Below are 19,631 nucleotides of genomic sequence, written 5' to 3'. Positions count from 1 at the left end.
CCTCCTGCCACGATTAATGCTGTGGACACTCTCCTCCGGGCAACCACGACAGGCGCAGGGGGATCGTCCGCAACCTCCGCTGCCACGGCAAGAAGCGCTATTAATCTTGCATTCATTTTCTAAAAAAATTGTAGGAGCAACCAGAGAGGACGTTCAGGTGTCAGATGCCAGATGATGGAGCCAACAGATAGAAGCTGTATATCTATGGATACAAGCGATGATGCGTATTAATGACGTAAACGAAAAACGCTCCGTGCGCCTTTTTTGAAGGGCGCGCACAAACGCGTTGAAAGCAGTGCACGGAGCGCTCCGCCTTTTAAAAAGGCTTTTGGTGGACACGGCCCCTAATAGTGGTATAATGAGCACATACCACAGCCTGGCGTGATCTATTGCTTAAATATATATATATCTATATTGGGGTGGCCATCCTCTGACAATGGTGGCCGTGCCCCCCCCCCCAGCCTCCAACGAGGCTACGCCCCTGTATGTGTGATCTTCAACATGGTAAACTAGGCCATTGTATCGTGTATGTATCACTGCTTCTCAAATAAGACTTTGAAAAGAAAATGGGAGGAAAATGTAGCACTTTTCCTGACGTCGATGCGCAAATGCGACGACCAAGGGAAATCGGCGGCAAGGTGGAAAGTCATGCAGAGCTCCTTGGCCAGTATTGGACGCGGCAATCAACATCAACTGCTGCACAGACGCGGCTCCACACATCCACACACTCCCTTTTTCCTCACGTCGAAGAGTATATTGACATCAGGAGCAGAGTGGAACGTTTAAAAACAAAAACTAAAGAATTTGAATTATGTTTTCTCTAAATTACGCTCTTATTTTAGTAACAGCGGGAAAAGAAAAAGGCAAATAATACTATTTTGACGATCATATAAGACATATTGCGACGTTTAAAAAATAAATAAATAACGGGTTTGGTTCACGGCCTCTGAAATGATATGAATGAAGCTCCGCCCACAGCTGACGTCACACGGAAGCCGCCTCTCCAAGGCTTCAGGGAAGTTGTGGCAGATAGGCTAGGTTGTTGTCTTTGTACAAGGAGACATTAAGCTAGCCAGCGAGCATAACATTTTCTCCCTTCACGTTATATACCTACATATAGTGTATGGTTCAATAGCTAGGTGGAACGGAAACACGGCGAACCAGGCAGTAGTATGGAGCCTCATATACACGTTTCACTCTTCTGCCTCTTTATTGGTGTCGTCTCTCCGAGGACCGCGGAGGCCAGTGTGGACACTCGTATCAAACCGGGAGTGAACAACTACAGCAAATATTACAATTATTCGGAGTTGACGGGGCTTCTTCAAACCATGGTCAATACCTATCCCCACATCTCGAACCTGTCCAGCGTAGGGCGGTCCGTCCAGGGCAGGGAGCTGTGGGTCATGCGGATCACAAAGGACCCCAACACAGACGATCCGGGGAAACCTAGGTTCAAATACGTGGGAAACATGCACGGCGACGAGACAATATCCAGGCAGGTGCTGGTGTACCTTGTGGACTATCTGCTGACCAAGTACGGTGAAGACCAACGCGTCACGGAGCTGGTGAACACCACGGATATTTACATCATGCCCAGCATGAACCCAGACGGCTTCGAGAAGTCCGTGGAGGGCGAATGTGCTGGAACCGATGAGGGTCGTCTAAACGCAAGAAAAATCGACCTCAACCGAAGCTTCCCCGACCAGTTTGAAGAAACGGTGGTTACTAAAGAGGATGCCCCAGAAGTATGGTCCATTATTCAATGGATATTGGCCAAAAGGTGAGTGGAGAAATCCACACACACAAGCAAACTCAAGTGTAAATATACTTCGATCCGACTAACCTGTCCCTTTACTTTACAGTTTTTACACCTGCTCCCATCACAGTGTTTTATGTGACCTATTCCTAGCTTTGCACTTTGGAATTTCCTCAGTCGACCACCAATCCAGATAGTATGTTTGTTTAGATATTTAATATAAGTGTTTAGAGACCGAAAAACGGTGTGGTCAGTGAGAAAGTTATCCATGATCTCTTCCTTTTCAAGCTGTGATTTAGACTAGGGATTGTGATTGGAGTTCAGCCATGTCATTTTTAACATTTTAACAGGCACTATCTGTTGAGGCAGGACAACATATGTGACACACACACACACACACCATGCTAAATAATGCACATCTATAGTAATGTTTTAACATTTCGTTGGAATACTTGCTTGTCATTTCCAACTGGTCTGGTTTAAACCATTGAACCTTCTTTCCCCCAGATTTGTGCTCTCGGCCAACCTGCATGGTGGCACCGTGGTGGCCAGCTACCCCTTCGACGACTCAGCCAACCATCAGATTGAGGGTTCATACAGCCGCTCAGACGATGACCTTTTGTTTCGTTACCTGGCCCGCGTCTATGCAAAAAACCATCCTGTGATGAGGACCGGCCATCCCAACTGCCCTGATAATCCAGATGAGAGCTTCGAGGAAGGCATCACCAATGGAGCCAGGTGGTATGATGTACCTGGTAAGATGCTTCCTTCCTCTCCTCCATTTTATTCAGGCCAGCGACGCGTACATGCCTACGGGAAAGGGGTGTAGTTGATATTCTCACGCCCGTCATTATTGTTCCCCTGTTCCCTGGGGAGGGGGGGGTAATTGCAGGACCACTTTCACTCACAATATTTTTTGTTGTTGTGCTGAATCACTGTTTGGCCGAAAAAGGTTGCTGACAGAATTCGGTTGTTAAGCTTGACCTTATCTAGACGTCTTGTCATTGAGGAACAAAAAAGACAGACGGTAGATACCTGCGCTGTGTTGCCATGGAGATGAAGTAGTGAAGGCTGTGTGATATTCTGTATCTTGAGGGTACATGGTGCTCTAGGGAGATGTTGCCGACGCACCAATAAATGAGTTGGATAGTTTTCTGTGAAATGTATGTTTCTTGTCACAAGCATCTCCCTAATTTGGAATCCAACAAGAACAATGCTAGACGTAGGCTTTCCTAAGGTACATTATTGGTCTTTATAATCGAAGATGGCATGAAAGGTTTTCATGTTTTCAAAGTACATATTTGTATAGCCCTTTCAGAACTTTACTACCGTAATTACAAACCTAAGCGTCTGCTGCTGTTAATATAGCTGGATTATCGTTGATTATTCACACAAGGCTGGCAGTCAGCAACAGGCAAAACAATGAAAGCCAAACACTTTGCAATAGATGGGCTAGTAGCAGTTATTGCAGGAAAGCGTTCAAAAACTCTAACCAGGCCTGAAGACAAAACACTGTAGTTGTAACAAAGTCTTTAATCATAGAGGCAGATTAGGAGTCTGCGGCATCCGTTTCTCGGACAGGCGCTCAATTCCCACATGGAGGCACCGGCAGTTGGACACGGTGGCACGACGTGCCATCAATCAATCTATGGAAATACAATGTCTCATATCCAAACACCCTCTAGATTGTGGTGATGTGAATAGGGTTGCAAGTGTCCTGCGGGCGGACAGGAGCTGGATCAGCCGATCAGCTGCCCTGGTGATCCAGAGGGGGAGGCCTTGGTGAATGGTGAAGTAATAGGAACCTTTAGTCATGGCATCAGAAGGATTTCTCTCTCTCTCGCTTTCTCTCGCTCTCTCTCGCTCTCGCTCGCTCGCTCACTCAAACATTTTCGTTCCAAAAGCATGTCAGGATAATCCTTGTGTTTTGCTCTCGGATTAATGCGCAGTCACCTGGATTAGATCACGGAAATGAATTGTCTCGATTTTAAAAAGTGGGACCAGAAAATAAACCGAAACCAGATGATCCCTGGTTCTGTTTATTTTCTCTGTTCACAGAACGTCTCCGTTATGGTCAAGGGGGGGTCCATGATCTGTCATTGATTGTGTAAACATTTCAGTTATGTAAGCCTAATTACTAATGGATATGGAATGTAATCCATGTTATGCATTTTAAACTTTACAGTAGACATTGACTCAAGATAACGCTGGGCTGCTAGGCTAGTACACAGACAAACTCACCCACTCTCTCCCTCTTTACTGGATGATCTTCTGGGTCGTTTAAAAATGAAAAGCTTTTGAGTCAGGCCCAGGAGATTAGGCCAAAAGATTATGGAAACTATTTGTGCCTTTTTTCTCTAAAACTACAAATCACTTTCTTTAAATCTGTTGAGAAAATATTAACATACGACTTCTAAACATGTTAGTTACCATAGTTCCAGTCAACAGGAATAAGTACACGTTGTAGACTGGAAGTTAATAATGCATCCTAAAACTTATTAACAGAGTGGCTACGGTCTGTGGTGACCTGGTAGCTTTTTGAACAACCCTTACTGACCTCTGAAGGCTCTGCCTGGTCAAATGTGGTCGGTCGCTGTCTGAATTTAAATGCATAACGAGGAGTGATAAGTAATACGATTGGATAATACTTTATTATCTTATCTAGGGACCTCCTCGAAAATGTGATGATGCATCTCAAGAGGTTTATCCTAATAAATACTTTTAGATTTAATTGTATATTATTAAGCATGAAAAAACATTTGATGGAAGCAGCCTTTGGTAACCAGACCCCTAGACTAGTTTGGTTCCATTAGCTCAAGGGATGTTTTGTAAAAGGGCTGGATGGCGCCCAGAGCCTGCCACACACAAATATACACTTTAATCATGTGGATTTTAGATTACAAAAGAAATACAATTTTAATATTTTTTTTTAATAAATAATAAAGTTCCTTTATTATATATTGTTTTTACCCTTATTGTTTTTAATCAAGTGGTTCTTACCCATTTACCTGGCAAGAGACTTGGCGATTTATCAATGCAAGCTACTTCTCTACCCTTTTATAATTAATTTGAGTTGGTCTTTGAGTTGGTTCATCTCACATTTGAATTTGCTTTAGTATGGGTTGCTTGTAAAACCAGATTCATTTTAGAGTATTCCTTAATTTGGATTATATGACATTTTGATATCAAATCTATGCACTCAACACCCACAACTGGTGATAGTGGCTGATACAATCTGTTGGCCAAGGCAATAGTTGGTTCGGAGCTCGGGGTGTGCCCACCTGGATCCTGTATGCAAGAGGATATTTACGTTTAGGGAAGGCATTTTTTCCCTGCAAAACAGAGGATGTTTGCCTTTAGTCTCAGTAGGCAATGACGCCTGATACAACAGCCCAGTTCAATTAAATGCTGCTGAGCTCTTGAGCATGCCTGTGGTATACATCCTGCTTATTAGCTTCTTTGTTCTGTCTTGAAATGAAATCATCCGGTTGAGCGTAAGGCCATTACTCATAGGATCAGGTTCAGAAGGCTCTGCGGCCTCTTGTTGAGGAATCCTTGAAAAACAATTCTAAAAAACAAAATGGCCCGTCTTGTTTATAGTCAAACCTGCTCTTTAGTCCAAATCAAAACTGTCTCATGACCTGTATAATCCACGCTGTGTTTTACATGTTGGGTCTAGTGGAGCACAAGCACATGCTTGTCTATTGTTTGACTGAGCCAACGCCATTGTGTTGCTCAGTCAAACTAGGAATGCACTCATGCCTTATCAACGCAATGCATCCTGCCTGAACTATGCCAAGAAAGATTGTGTTAATGAAACTTTACAAATTGAACTCAAACCATAGTGTTTGGTTAATGGCACAATCTGTGAAAATTGAAATACCTTCCTTGATATTTTCAAAATCATTTTTAACAATATATTTTTTATACATGCAGAGTATACATTTTTATATCAGTCACAGTTGCACATTTCTGTTTTTTACTATGCCCTGGCTTGTCCTAGAAGGTATGGTAGAGCTCTGTTTTACATTGGGATACATTTGTCGCAGAATATATGGTACAGCTTTGTTTTACATTGGGGAATATTCCCAGAAGGTATGGTAGAGGTTTGTTTACATGGGGGAATATTTGTCCCAGAAGGTACAGTGAAGGTTTGTTTTACAGATTGGGGTACATTTGACATCTTCAACTTTCAGACGTTCTCTCTGATTGGTTTTCTTAAAGCCACATTAGTTTAATATTGAGTTTCAGCCGTGTGGTCGAGTAAATAATATTGACGAGGATGTAAAAAGTAACTGATGTTGGCTGTATATTTATATACCCCGTTCATATCCTTGTTTATATCTTATATTTGGACACCCGTACAACCAGGCACGCGTCATGTTCTTCCTCCTGGTATAGTATAATAACGGCGTGCTGATTTGAAGCAATGCTGCTGTTGTGTTGTCCTTCAGGAGGGATGCAGGACTTCAACTACCTCCACGGGAACTGTCTGGAGATCACCATGGAGCTGAGCTGCTGCAAATACCCCCCTGCCTCTGAGCTCAGGAGCGAGTGGGACATGAACAGAGAGTCGCTGATGGCCTACATGGAAATGGTAGGGAGTAGGCGGTCTAACCATCACATGTACAGTATGTATGTATTCATTTACATGAATACATGTGTGGGTATGATGATTTGTTCGATGATATATTGTCCCAGAAGTAATTGCCTCATTTTGGTTAAGACTATACTTTATGCAACCGATATCTCGATAGCATAATAATAATAATGGCATTATAATGCAGTGAATGCAATCCAACATGAACAGTGACCCTGGTGATTATGAATAGGATACCTGATTATGATTATGATTCATCTAACTGATTTATTCCCAGACTAGAGCTGTCATAAATCAACGTGGTGAATTTAAATGAATGTTGCTTTGTCGCAAATAACCTCATTATCATGCAGGCCAAACTGTAGCACGCTCGCAGTCTAAACATTGTCTTTGTTATGTTCTTAACTGCATTGATTCACATGTAACTCAGGCAAAATGGTATAATGGCTAGGGTATTCCACTCTCATTTCCTCAGGCAAACCCCTACCTGATCCTGTATCTGAAATCGCTCGTACTCACAATTCTCTACTACAGCACTTAAATGAAACTCCCGCTCTACCAAGTTGTCTCAGTCAACATAATCCTATTTCTTGCAGGTTCACATAGGGCTGCGTGGCTATGTGACAGAGGCCAACAATGGCTCCGGCCTCCCTGACGTCAGAATCGTGGTGGCAGGCATCAACCACAACCTGACCACAGGACAGCACGGCGAGTACTATCGTCTCCTTATCCCCGGACAGTACAACATCTCCGCCATCGCGCCGGGGTAGGCACTTTTCTGTTTGGATTTGCTTCGGTAAGAAAGAACAACTAGTTTCTTAAGTGACTTCCTGCTTTGGTTTAGGCTTCTCTGTTTCCTCGTTCTGCAACAAAACTAGATTGCCATTGACGTGGATCACTTTTCTTTCCACAGGTACACCACCCAAACGGTCCACAACGTCCTGGTGACCAAGGGGAAAGCCACTGAGCTCAACTTCACCGTGACACCCGCTCCCAGCGCGCTTGTGAGCGGCGTCCCCGTGACGACCTCAGCCGCGACGTCCGCACAGAGCACGGCCCAGAGCACCGCTCAGAGCAGCACCCCCGCGCCCGAACCCACCCCTTCCGCGGAGAACAAGGCCCCGGCCTCCAGCGGGAACCGCAGCGACCCCCCCCCCCCTCCCACCGCCGGCCCAGAGGTCAGCCCCCCCCTTATGCCGCAGGACTTCCGCCACCACAACTATGCCGACATGGAGCTGTTCCTGCGCAGGCACAGCGTCGAGTTCCCCGCCATCGCACACCTCTCCTCCGTGGGTAGGTCGGTGCAAGGCCACGAGCTGTACGTGATGGTCATCTCCGACAACCCGACGGTCCACGAGCATGGTATGTTGGGGAACAGGGATATGAGGGCTACGGGTATGTTTCCCTTCCTTTAACACCCGCCCATGCATGCTGGCCGAAAGCCAGGGTTGGTGTTGAATATGCGTTTTGATTAACCATACCAGATCCCCATGTACCTTTTCACCTCGAAGTGTTGACAGAAGCTCTGTGATAACATAACACATTTATGTTGGCACTGATTGTGATCTATTACTGATGACAACGGGCAAGTACTCTCATTCAAGTACTTGAGTTAGGTTAAGGAGTGCAATATAAGAAGGGTAGTGACAGTATATCGCTTTACGACAAACACTGAGGCCATGTCAGCGTAGTACAATGCCTCTTTTGTTATAGGCTCCGGTTTAAATAAATTACTTTGATTGACAAGCACCACAAGTTTGTTTGATTGGAAAAGCTCTGTCAGAAAAGCCATGCACTGCTTTCTGAACACTCTTATATGTAACCCTGACTATTTTTACCGGTCAAATTATCAAACCTATCCCACCACTGCAATGGTGGGTGGCAGGTGTTGTATTTGGACCCTGTGTACTGGACAACAACACAACGACATGACGTCCGCTTATTTCCTCCCACCAGGAGAGCCCGAGTTCAAGTATGTCGGCAACATGCACGGCAACGAGGTGGTGGGACGGGAGCTGCTGCTCAACCTCATCGAGTATCTCTGCCGTAACTATGGCAACGACCCCGAGGTCACCCAGCTGGTCAACAGCACACGCATCCACATCATGCCCTCCATGAATCCGGACGGCTACGAAGTTGCCAGGGAAGGTGGGCCGAGGCTGTCACTCCCACCACAGTACACCCTTACACACATTGACACAAGCACATAGCCCTGGGAGCTTTTACATATGCATTCACCAAGGGTTGTTGCTGCTGCTTGCATACAGAAATGTTGCTTCTTTGAGCATGATTGTTTTGGCGTACTTACTTTCGTCCTGACAATGCCTTGGTTGTGAATTCATAAGTTTAGTTTTTGTGCATCATGGACACAAAAACGACGTAAAACATCATGTATAACGTCGTACCACACTGTACAGCTCATAATAGAGAATAAGTGAAACACTAATAACAGCAAACCAAACCCAGTTTGAACACTTTCCTCCCTTTTTGTTTTCCTTAAAGGGGATAAACAAGGCTACCTGGGACGGAACAACAGCAATAACTTTGACCTGAACCGCAACTTCCCCGACCAGTTTGTGAACATCACGGAGCCAAGGCAGCCGGAGACGGAGGCCGTGATGAGCTGGCTGGAGAGCGTCCCCTTCGTGCTGTCGGCCAACCTTCACGGGGGTGGGCTCTCAATCTCCTCATATTACGTCTGGACAAAGTCACGAATAATGAATGTAACAGGCCTTTTGCCTTTTCTGTTTAAATGTTCATGGATGAAGTGGGTTTGTGTTTTGGGACCTTTTTGACACATCTACTAAGTCGGAATTATTGCGTTGCTCAGTTAGCGTTATCTTTAACATGACATTGGTGTGGTTAGGGGTTGGGATAGTGGTTAGGGTGTAACACCCATCTCGACCATTAATATCATGTAAAATGTTGGTTACAATTTCAGCTTAATTAATATATAATAAATCAATAAAGAATGTATACCTTGTAGTTGAGGCTTTTGCTGGATCACTGTTGATGATTTTTTTTTAATTCTGCTTGAATCCTCTCCCTGCCGTTCCCTCTAACCCAGGCTCTTTGGTGGTTAATTACCCCTATGATGACGACAGAGAAGGAGTCTCGCAGTACAGCAAGTGCCCCGATGACGAGATCTTTCACCAGGTGTCTAGAGCCTACGCACAGGTAACATGACCCCCTCTCTTCCAACGGTCCGATTTGATGTTCAGATGCTAGCTCCCTCCAGCACATGATGTTGAAATAATTTGCCTGTGTTGTGTGTTTGTGTTTGTGTGTTGAAGGAGAACGCTCTGATGCACAAAGGGCACCCTTGTGAGATGCTGTACCCAGAGGAATATTTTGGGGAGGGCATCACCAATGGTGCCAACTGGTACAATGTTCCTGGTACGTCCCTCTGTTTTGCCAAAGACTCTCTCCTAGACACAGAGAGCTCTGTACATTTACATTTACCTTACATTAAGGGCATTTAGCTTACTCTTTTATCCAAAGCGACTTACAATAAGTACATCTGTCAGTAGAAAGAGAAACAACAATATATCACTTTCAGTACATTAAAAAAGTTCATAGAAACAAGTGCCAAGCATTTACAATTGCTAGGTTGATCCATTCCCTGTATACAACAAAGATAGCTAGGGTCAGACAATGCAAAGTATTTTTAGACACTATTTGTAGACACACGTTGACTCAGAGGAATCTGTAGATTCATATCAGCTCACATGACTCTGTAGGCAAATATCAGCCTGTAGTTTGTTGACAGTTGTCAACTTTACAGTTTGGCCTTGCCAACAACACACATTATATTAGAGAGTAATTATAGAATAAGATGGCATTTGGGATAGCTATACTGAACAACAACTTGAAACTGTGGGCACCACAAAGTCTTTCAAATTGTGGTGCCTGACATTTTCCAACACCTTGAAACTGTGGGCTAAAAGGTTTTGGTCTTTTGGTCTTATTATTAGATGAAGTGAGTGGATGTTGTTCTGAAGTATGTGCGTTACTTTTCAGGAGGCATGCAGGACTGGAATTATTTGAACACCAACTGTTTTGAGGTCACTATTGAACTTGGCTGTGTCAAGTTTCCCTGGGAGAAGGACCTGCCCAAATACTGGGATCAAAACCAACGATCCATGCTACAATTCATCCACCAGGTGAGGTGACACACAATACTGTGTGGGGAAAAAGTGATCATGTTAGAATCGGGATTCCATGCTTCCGCAATATATTGTTTAATTTAATTTAGACAATCTAAAGACAATTAATGGTACCTTCCAATGGAGGCAGATTGTTGTTAATTTGATTCAACTAGGTGCTGTTCTGTTCGGCCATATTCAATAAAAAAATGACCTGGAAATGTAGAACATGTCATCCAATCGCAATATTTACCGAATCCCGATACATATCGAATTGGAGGTCAAAAATCTTTGGACTACTCCCTGTCAATTCCCGTCCCTAAATGTACTTGCAATTCTTTTTTGTATTTGTCTTCTTCCTTATTCTCAAAGGAGTATTTTCTCCCCCCTCATTCTTTGCGTCGTGTGTGTGTGTATGTGTGTCCCACCAGGTCCACAGGGGAGTCAAGGGCACCGTCTCAGACATCCACACTGGTTCTGGCATCCCCGATGCCACCATTCGCGTTGAGGGCATAGATCACAACGTCACTACAGCCCAGACGGGAGACTACTGGAGGCTGCTGGTCCCCGGGACATTCAGCCTCATCGCCTCGGCCCGCGGGTAAGGGAAGGGTCACGGAGATGCATGTCTCGGCTCTGGGCCTCACTCACCTCGTGGAAGATGGCCGCAAGGGAAATAAGACTTGTGCTCCTTGTATATATCTGGAATTTTCATTGAAAATCTGCTTTAAAATTAGCGCTAATCATCATTGTGTTTGGTACAATCTCTGGTTGGTCTGCACTCCAGGTATGAACCGATGAAGATCTACGCCACCATCCCAAAAGACAGAGTAGAGGTGGTGGACTTCAAACTGAGCCGCGTCGGCGCCGGGCCTGAAGGCCGGCTCCCAGCGGGCCCGCCGCCCACCCAGGACCCCTCAGTGGAGGAGTTCCAGAACTTCATCCGCTACCTGTCCCAGGGCGAGGGTCTGGAGGAGCTAGTGAGGAGCACCGCCACGGAGAACAGCTACCGCTACCGGAGTGAGAGAGAGATAGCAGAGTCCCTGAGAGGCCTTCTCCTCAACTTCCCCAAAATCACCTCCCTGCGAAGGTACCTGCCCTGATTCCCTCATAGCCTATTTCCATTCTGGTGGCCTGAATATTTTTAGTCCTCTGCCAACTTTGACCTAAAGTGTTAACGAAAGGAAATAAATGTCACTCACACAAGCTAGGCTTTCAAATTGGTTTTCCATCCACCAGATCTGTAATGTCTTTCGGCCGATTTTCGTGTCTGTTAGTTATTGCAATAGTGAATGTCTTCATCCATTGGTTTGTTTAGTTTACTTGGATGATTTGATAATAAAGTCTATTGATTCTCTGTGAAGCTGGGCCCACACTACACGACTTTCAGTCGGCTGATTCTGCAGGGCCAGTCTGCCAGACGTGCGACAGAGTGGGCCCCCATAGTCGTTGTGTCTAGTGAAGGATTCTAATCTTTCTCTATATGATCCCTGTTGTCATCGTCCAGATTAGATCAAACAGATTTGATTTTATCAGGCAAGTCTATCCATGATCGGGTGCTGTGTGCAGGTCAAAGATGCAGTTCCACAGGGGTATTTTCAACAGTCAAGGAGAAGCCAGAAAAAACAGTTTTTCAAAACAAACAAGCCACACACGTGATGCCAATTAGTAAACCTCAAAGGAGGCTGGTTGAAATTGTTTGTTCTGGTTTCCCCCGTTTATGCGTTCTTTCCATGCAGATCACTGCACAAATAACCACAGAGGCGTACTGTATGGCATCCTTGTTTGTTTGTTTTCACTGCTCAATCATTCTGAATAATTTCAGATTGGAAAGAAACACTGGCCCCATCTTTAAGTATTCTGCTTTCTTGAGATATTCTTAAATTATTCCTGAATGTGAGCATTCCTAACTTTCCGTTGCCTTTCGTTTTGGCTGATGTCTAGTCTGGGCCAGAGTGTGGATTTCCGAACCATCCGGGCTTTGGAGATCTCTAACCAGCCGGATGAGGCGGAGCCTTCTGAACCCAAAATAAGATTTGTGGCAGGGATCCATGGAAACGCTCCAGTGGGAACTGAGCTTCTGCTGGAATTTGCAACCTTCCTGTGTATGAACTATGGCAAGAACCCGGCCATCACCAGGGTGAGGAGCTTCAGAATCCTACCTTCCACCGTTGGAGCAGTTCTAGTACTGCTGTCCAATTTAACATCATTTTGCTGTGCCAAAACCTTGTATGCACATGGTAGCGTCAGATAACACACATCTGCTCTCCTGAATGTACATTGTGTTTCCTATCATTAAGGTCCTTTAGCATTGTAGTCTAGCTATTTCTCATGGATCATCCATGTGAATTCCAGTAATCAATGTTCTGAGTCTTATTTCTGTCTGTCTAAGCGCTCTCCTCTCTCTCTCTTTGTCTCTCTCCATGCCAGCTCATTAACAGTACACGGATTGTCATCCTGCCCCTCATTAACCCAGACGGTAGGCAGCTGGCAGTGGAAAAGCAGTGCACCTCCACACGGGGCATGGCCAACGCTCGCGGCAAAGACCTGGACACAGACTTCTTTGGTCAGTGGTTTGGAACCTTACAAGTGGGTCGTAGGGTCAACGGTCAGAAAAGCGCTAAAGAAAAGCTCTAAATTAGTGATGTGAAGAGTAACGATATGGAGGGATTACTGGTATTTGATCTACGCAAGTTTAGATCTTCTAACTGCATATACTCTCATAATAAATGGCATGAAAACCGACTGTATTTTACTGCATTGACCCCAGCCACATGCCCATGTTCAGCACATTGAGTCTACTATGCGTCGGGTGAAATGTCATGTGCTTAAAAAAGAAACTTGATTTGACTTCAGGCAACGCTTCCCAGCACGTGGTGGAGGCCCAGCCTGAGACCAGAGCAGTGATGAAGCTTATCCTGGAGAGGGGGCAAACGCTGTCTGTGTCTTTAGATGGGGGCGCTCTTCTGGCTACCTACCCTTACGACAAACCCGTCCAGACTGGTAACACAACCCAAATACACTTTTTATTTTCCATCAGTTCATTTAACTTTTAACTCCATACATTTTAAGCAAAGGAAGAAACATGAATGACGGCCGATGGCGTCCTTGTCACTTACAACCTTGTTTGATCCGTAGTGCGTTCTTTCTCTCTAGTTGAAAAGGAGGGCACTCTGAAGTACTTGGCTAATGTGTACGCCAGAAACCATCCCAGGATGCATCTTGGAGACCCCAGATGTCCGAGCACGGGGCAAGGTATGAAATTGGAACTAATGCTATATAGTATTAGCCTTACTGCTAAGGATTAGCATCATATAATTCCCAGCATTGATCGTGATTTGTCTTTTGCATTATTAAGCTTTCTTTGGTAGCGTTTTGGTACATTGTTTATGGTCCTTGCTCATTCCAGGCGGGGTTCTGAGGGCGGCAGAGAGGCAGAGCCACATGGGCAGCATGAAGGTGGGTCGCAGTGTCTCGCTTTCACATTAACATATGGAAACGAGGCGGTGCTCGTTAAGATGCATGAGTCACGTGTGCGCCTTTGCCCTTCCAGGACTTCAGTGTGGACTTTGGCCATTGTCCAGAGATCACTGTGTACACGGGCTGCTGTATGTTCCCCCCCGCCGAGCAGCTGTCCACACTGTGGGCAGAGAACAAGAAGGCCCTTCTCAGCATGCTTGTGGAGGTAAGGAGGAGTCCCATGATCTGAACTTCATGAGGTCATTACTGGGCAGTAGTATGTGCAGCATGGGGGGAATCTGCTAGGGATACATATAAGGTTGGGGAAAGTTGTTTACGTAGGACTATGCAAATGCTTTCATGCAACTTATAATTTACCCGTTTGTGTTGTGTTTACCTCACTTTTCCCAATCACACCCTCTTGCTAAATGGTTATATAAATGAACCACTGCGTTTCCTTATGTGTTCTAGGCCCATAAGGGCGTGCGAGGTGTGGTGCGGGACCGGAGTGGGAAGCCCATCGTCGGGGCCATGATCGTGATGAACGGGGGGGTGCGGGTCTACACTGCAGCAGGGGGCTTCTTCCACGCTCTGCTGGTCCCGGGCAGCCACGACATTGAAGCCATCGCTGATGGATACCAGCATCAACGGCAGAAGGTATACGCGTGTGGACAGAAGCACCTCATAAAGCAGTGGCTCTGGGTGGTGGGTCAGATCAGAAGTTAGAAGGTTGAGGTTCAGAGGAGAACATCACCTACAGGGAAGGCAGGTTGGCTGCCACGCAAAATAAACCCTTCTTGGCTGTTCAGCCTTGGGATACATTTAACTTACTTAATTTGCATAACAGCCTCTTTCCTCCGAAGAACCTGAGCTTGTCTGACTAGTGAAAAGTCAGTGGATACAAAGTGTTATTCAATTCGTTTCAACGTTAAACACTTCCAAAAAAGCGTGTTATAAATATGTGCTTCTCTAAAAATGAGATGCACAAAAAGTAAAAGTAAAAAAAAGTAAAAAAGTAGTAAAAAATTAGTAATAAAAATTAAAGTAAAAAATTAATGATACGTTAAATAGGGCATCAAACTTTTTTTAATGTTCAATAATAGAAATAGACCAACTGTTAACAGCACCAGTTAGTCACAAGTTTTGAAGTGTTTATGAAAGGAAAATGTTCCACAAAAATAGTAATGTCAATAATTTTGAAATTGTAAATATCAACATTGCAACAAAAGGAATTGGTAACAAAGTACTTTTACTGAGTTTTACTGGCTGTGTCTGGACGAATGGCACGGCGGCTCCCCTTTAACGTCCACCGCTATGTATGGCGTGGGGCGGAGCACACAGAAGCGCTCCACCACCTCCATCCTACCGTCGGCCTGCTCAGAGATGTGCAGGGTAGGGTAGGCCAGCTCCTCAAACAGGTGCTCCTTAATGGTCCGGCCCAGCTCCAGGCTGTAGGTCTGCCCAGGTGGGAGCAGCGAGTCCACCACAGAGTGATAGGCAAGCTGGTACTCTGGCACCGCATAGCCGTGGATCACCAAAGGCTCTGTGGTCCGCCCGTTGGTGGTCAACGTCGGCTCCTCCCGGGCCGCTTCAGCTGCAGGGGAGCCCTGAGAGTGCCTCACGTCTGGGAGAACGGCAGCGTTCCTCGAGAACCGCTCGGCCGTGGGTCTCGGGATGTTGGCTTTGCGCTGGGGGGGCACCAGCAGCGGGTCCAGATCACACGTCACCGACAGCATGTCTGGCCTCTCCTTGATAGCATCTCCGTACTTCTTAGGACAACGAATGCTGCGCCGTAGGCCATAGGGACACATCTCACGCCTCTGGTGGCACTGGATGTGGGGGAGGGTTTAAGGGGTAGAAGGAATTTCAAACAGGGTGTCGTTTGTGAAATAAAGCAATGAAACAAAAGGATTAAAAATGAGGATGCACTTACAATTTGGCAACACTGTATTTGTGGTCGCGAGGACAAAAGACGCAACCATTTTTTTCCTGGCACAAATTACCCCGGAGACTGCATGACATGGGAGTCCTGGCCGATCCTTCCCCATTAACTGCTTTGTCAACTGGTCAGGCTGCACGTCACTCACCAAGTGAATACAACAGCGTGCTTTGCTGCTCCCTCGCAAAATATGGTGTGGTAAATTGAAATACAGACTTATCGATTTCTGTCTTCCCAAAACAAACGTTGGAAATGTGTGGTTGTTGGCAGCCATTCTACATATCAACTGCTGATCTGCTCACACCTGCAAGCATTGAGGACCTTTAACGATGCGATTAGACAGGCTGGTTGTAAAGCTGTGTGTGTGTGTTCCTGTGTCAAGTATAGCTGCATGTTTGCCTTTTGTTTCAGGTATTTAACTTTTTTATACATTTTTGTGGGTTAAATGTCACAACCCATTGTTTGCATTTGCCATTCATACAGAAAATGGTGAAGAAAAAACATTATTTTCAATAAACGTTCAATTGTGAATGATAGAAAAACTGAGGTTGACTTTGAGCGGTTTGGACATCTTTGCAGGTGGTGGTGTCGTCCCATGAAGCGGCCAGTGTGGTCATCATTTCGTTGAACATGGACAACCGTATCTTCGGTCTGCCCAGAGAGTTTGTGGTGGCTGCTGCAGGTAAGAATGTAAAAAATGAAAAATAAAGCTTTATCACGTTATCTCAGAGCTAGATATTCTCATGGTTTGTATAGGGGTCATTGTCTTCTGGTGTCAGGTTATTATGCATTTAATCAGATGAATTGTTTGAAAACGTATGGAGAGGAATGTTAAGCTTACCCAGTGGAATGATTTATGGTGATGATACTTTAATTCCATGGACATTTACCTGTCATGTATGTATGTTTTGGCAACCCGGCTCCTTAAGTGCCCCAACTCCCCCCAATCAGCACATATCTATCTGCGATAAGCCGTAAAATACGCTTTTATTTAACACAAAAGATAAGACGGGTTGGGTATCTCCAAACACGAAAGAACAAACAAACAACTCTGGACATTGGTCCACAGTCCCCTCCTCTGAAACCACACGTGTTCCATCAGAGTATCAGATAAGCCCTTTTATATGTTCCTCAGCTGCGTCTGTCTCGCCACATTCCCCCTCCTCTTTCTCAGGTGTTTCTCATTGCGCTGAGTGGGGCCAGGGCTAATGCGTTCACTAGCGCCATCTGGGGGAAATGGGTGGTAGACCGCCTCTATCACCCGCCCCCTGGGCTTCCAGGGGTGTTGTGCAAGAGCCGGGGTGCCACAATGTACATACCTTGTGATTCACGTCTACTGTGTGTCCCACATCCTCTTCTTCCCTCGACTCCGCAGCAGCCTCTATGACGGCCCTGGTGTTGACCGCCTGCATCATCTGGTGTGTGTGTTCGGCCAAGTCCAACCAGCAGAAGGACGGCTTCCACCGGCTGCGGCAGCACCGGGATGACTACGAGGACGAGATCCGCCTGACCTCCATGGGCTCCAAAAAGGCCCTGCTGGGCCACGAGTTCCAGGACGAGAGCGAGAGCGACGAGGAGACGCTGTACGCCAACAAGCTCTGAAGCACCGGCGACGGCCCGCACACCCTGTCCCTGCACTCTGCTTGTAGCCCGGTGTTTTCCTTTTTGGTTGTTTGTACATTCGTTCACTCTTGGCCCGCGAGAACGTGATGGACCATTGGGCTATGGCACCCGTTTGCTTTTTCGACAGACTTTTCAAAAGTGATTGCATCTCCCGCTCTGGCTCACCCTCGCTCTCTCTCTCTCTCTCTCTCGCTCTCTCTCTCGGCCATCAACCTCCTGAATATGTGTGTATTATAGTAATACTATGAGAAGAGGAAGCGAGGAGCTGCCCTGTATAGAGGGGACACTGGGAGCTTACAATTCAACGCCTATCCGTCCAATACACACCGAAAGGTCAACCCTTTTCACATCCAATCCCCCCCAAAAAGCATTGTCTCGTGAGAAAGTGGTTCAGTCCAACCACACGAATGATGTTCTCACTATGCTTGAATGAACTTTACATAATCACAGAAACCTGCCGTTATTGATAGAACATATGCTGCAATGCTACTGTACATTGATACAAAGTGAAAGTTATTATTTTTAGGTACCATTTTGGGATGGAGAACCCAACACTGTGCCTTGGCTGTGGTCAAATTCAACAGCCTGTTGAAAGAGTTTGTGACGGATTATGAATGGTCTAGAATCAGATCCAGGCTTAACTAAAGGGTGTACGGTAATTTAACTTGTAAAGTTGCTGAAATCAAATGTTTGTAACCGGTTGGTTGTATTTTCCTCCTCTCAGCTCCCTGACGCAAGTCAAATGGAGAGAGTTGTAGGTACAGGGAGCTCTATGCATAGGAAAGCAATGATGAAAGCAAAGAATGCTTTTTAAGATATCCGTAAACATCATACGTCAGAAACTATGATCCTCAATTGTTGACTTATTGGATCATCTTTTTTTTGATTTGCAACATTTTGGATAGAATATAAAATAACTTTTTAAATGTATTTGGCTTTCATGGCTTTCTGAACACAGGCTATTCAGCATGTTCCTTTAAAATGTTCATATTTCATGAATGGTTGTTGCCATATCTGGCAAACTTCATATAACCTTTAGAGCTGTTGCATACACAATGTGCACATATCAATGATATGACCACTTAAGTGTTTTAAAAAGAAGCCCACTTTTTTTTGTGGTGGTAGCCTCTTGATATGCACAACCTTAGAATGGATATGTGACCGGCCTTCAGGTGGATTACAAATATATCTGAAATTAGTGATTTTTCATTGTAGGCCAATATCCCCAAATGGCACTTAAACAGTGCAGCAAAGGGTAAATATTCAAGTGTGAAATGTTGGCAATTTATTTTACTTAATAATACAGTTCTGGAGTGTTTGTGTGTGCAATTGTGTTGAAAATTGGGTAAGAGAAGTTGGGTCTGTTATGATGTTGCTGTAACATTTTATAAAAACTGGAAATTGTTTGTACATATTCAGATGTTTGCCAAATGTAGATAAAAAAAGAAGTGCAATTTAAACTAAACCATTGCTCTACTGCAAACAAATCATTTAATAAACCTTTCTATGCGTGGTCATAAGACATGTTACCATGAACACCGTCATTAAAATTCAATAAAAGATGTCAGATGTGTTTTTTGCTTTGATTTCAATGTTGTATTGTATATCCAGAATATATATATTTAAGGTTTCGGCTTGTGTAATATATTGATCGTGTACCAGGGGTCTTCAATTAAAATTGAACAAGGTCCAGTTACTAAAAATTCCTTCCAAGAAAGGTCCGAACCTACCACGCCCTAATAGCCTTCTTTTGTCAAATACAATCAACACGGCATATTACCTTATCATTTCATGTGTATTTATTTTCAATTTCCAAATAGCTTACTTTTAACCATGAAAAACTAGTAAGACAAAGTAACGCATATTAATATTTCAAGTAAACAAAACAGGTACATTAGGCCCGCAATTCAAGTAAACATAAAAAAGTGCATAAGGCCTACATGTGAAGTAAGCAGAACAGGAACTTTAGGCCTACACTTCAAATAAACACAAAGTGCATTTAGGCCTACATTTCAAGTAAGCAAAACAGGTACACCAGGCCTACATTTCAAATAAACACAAAAAAGAGCATTAGTGCGTCATCTGATAACATTTCAGGTTTTCTGGTTG

At 44.8% G+C, this 19,631-nt stretch overlaps 2 protein-coding genes across 5 annotated transcripts; one reads left to right on the top strand and one right to left on the bottom strand.

The window, feature by feature from the left end:
* Positions 1-999: 999 nt before the first annotated feature.
* Positions 1,000-18,475, top strand: LOC130405546 (carboxypeptidase D-like). 2 transcript variants are annotated; one of them, XM_056610696.1, is made up of 21 exons: positions 1,000-1,780; positions 2,264-2,511; positions 6,211-6,353; positions 6,953-7,122; positions 7,270-7,718; positions 8,313-8,504; positions 8,859-9,026; positions 9,424-9,533; positions 9,650-9,752; positions 10,377-10,519; positions 10,933-11,102; positions 11,289-11,591; positions 12,446-12,641; positions 12,932-13,067; positions 13,358-13,504; positions 13,658-13,756; positions 13,911-13,960; positions 14,055-14,186; positions 14,432-14,617; positions 16,479-16,581; positions 17,278-18,475. In XM_056610696.1, the coding sequence occupies exons 1-21, from the start codon at positions 1,173-1,175 to the stop codon at positions 17,499-17,501; spliced, it is 4,080 nt and encodes a 1,359-aa protein (XP_056466671.1). In that variant the 5' UTR covers positions 1,000-1,172; the 3' UTR covers positions 17,502-18,475. The 2 variants fall into 2 exon arrangements, with proteins under 2 accessions (XP_056466671.1, XP_056466670.1); XM_056610695.1 differs by having other exon boundaries at positions 17,275-18,475.
* Positions 15,010-17,013, bottom strand: LOC130405547 (uncharacterized). 3 transcript variants are annotated; one of them, XM_056610698.1, is made up of 3 exons: positions 16,741-17,013; positions 16,453-16,575; positions 15,010-15,789 (listed from the first exon to the last, which is right to left on the bottom strand). In XM_056610698.1, the coding sequence occupies exons 2-3, from the start codon at positions 16,468-16,470 to the stop codon at positions 15,220-15,222; spliced, it is 588 nt and encodes a 195-aa protein (XP_056466673.1). In that variant the 5' UTR covers positions 16,471-16,575; positions 16,741-17,013; the 3' UTR covers positions 15,010-15,219. The 3 variants fall into 3 exon arrangements, with proteins under 3 accessions (XP_056466673.1, XP_056466672.1, XP_056466674.1); XM_056610697.1 differs by lacking the exons at positions 16,453-16,575; positions 16,741-17,013 and adding an exon at positions 15,964-16,446; XM_056610699.1 differs by lacking the exons at positions 16,453-16,575; positions 16,741-17,013 and adding an exon at positions 15,894-16,445.
* Positions 18,476-19,631: the final 1,156 nt, after the last annotated feature.

Source organism: Gadus chalcogrammus, chromosome 16 (assembly GCF_026213295.1).
Source record: "Gadus chalcogrammus isolate NIFS_2021 chromosome 16, NIFS_Gcha_1.0, whole genome shotgun sequence".
Taxonomy (NCBI): domain Eukaryota; kingdom Metazoa; phylum Chordata; class Actinopteri; order Gadiformes; family Gadidae; genus Gadus; species Gadus chalcogrammus.
Note: the sequence above shows the minus strand (reverse complement) of the source record. Positions and strands in the feature narration are given on the sequence as shown.

Excerpts from the sequence above, each read along its gene's own strand:
- LOC130405546 (XM_056610695.1), top strand. The coding sequence starts at position 1,173 with ATGGAGCCTCATATACACGTTTCACTCTTCTGCCTCTTTATTGGTGTC. Across the intron at positions 7,719-8,312 it reads CCCGACGGTCCACGAGCATG|GAGAGCCCGAGTTCAAGTAT; the intron begins GTATGTTGGGGA and ends TCCTCCCACCAG. Across the intron at positions 13,505-13,657 it reads CGACAAACCCGTCCAGACTG|TTGAAAAGGAGGGCACTCTG; the intron begins GTAACACAACCC and ends CTTTCTCTCTAG.
- LOC130405547 (XM_056610697.1), bottom strand. The coding sequence starts at position 16,173 with ATGGCTGCCAACAACCACACATTTCCAACGTTTGTTTTGGGAAGACAG. Across the intron at positions 15,790-15,963 it reads CATGTCATGCAGTCTCCGGG|TGCCACCAGAGGCGTGAGAT; the intron begins GTAATTTGTGCC and ends CCCCACATCCAG.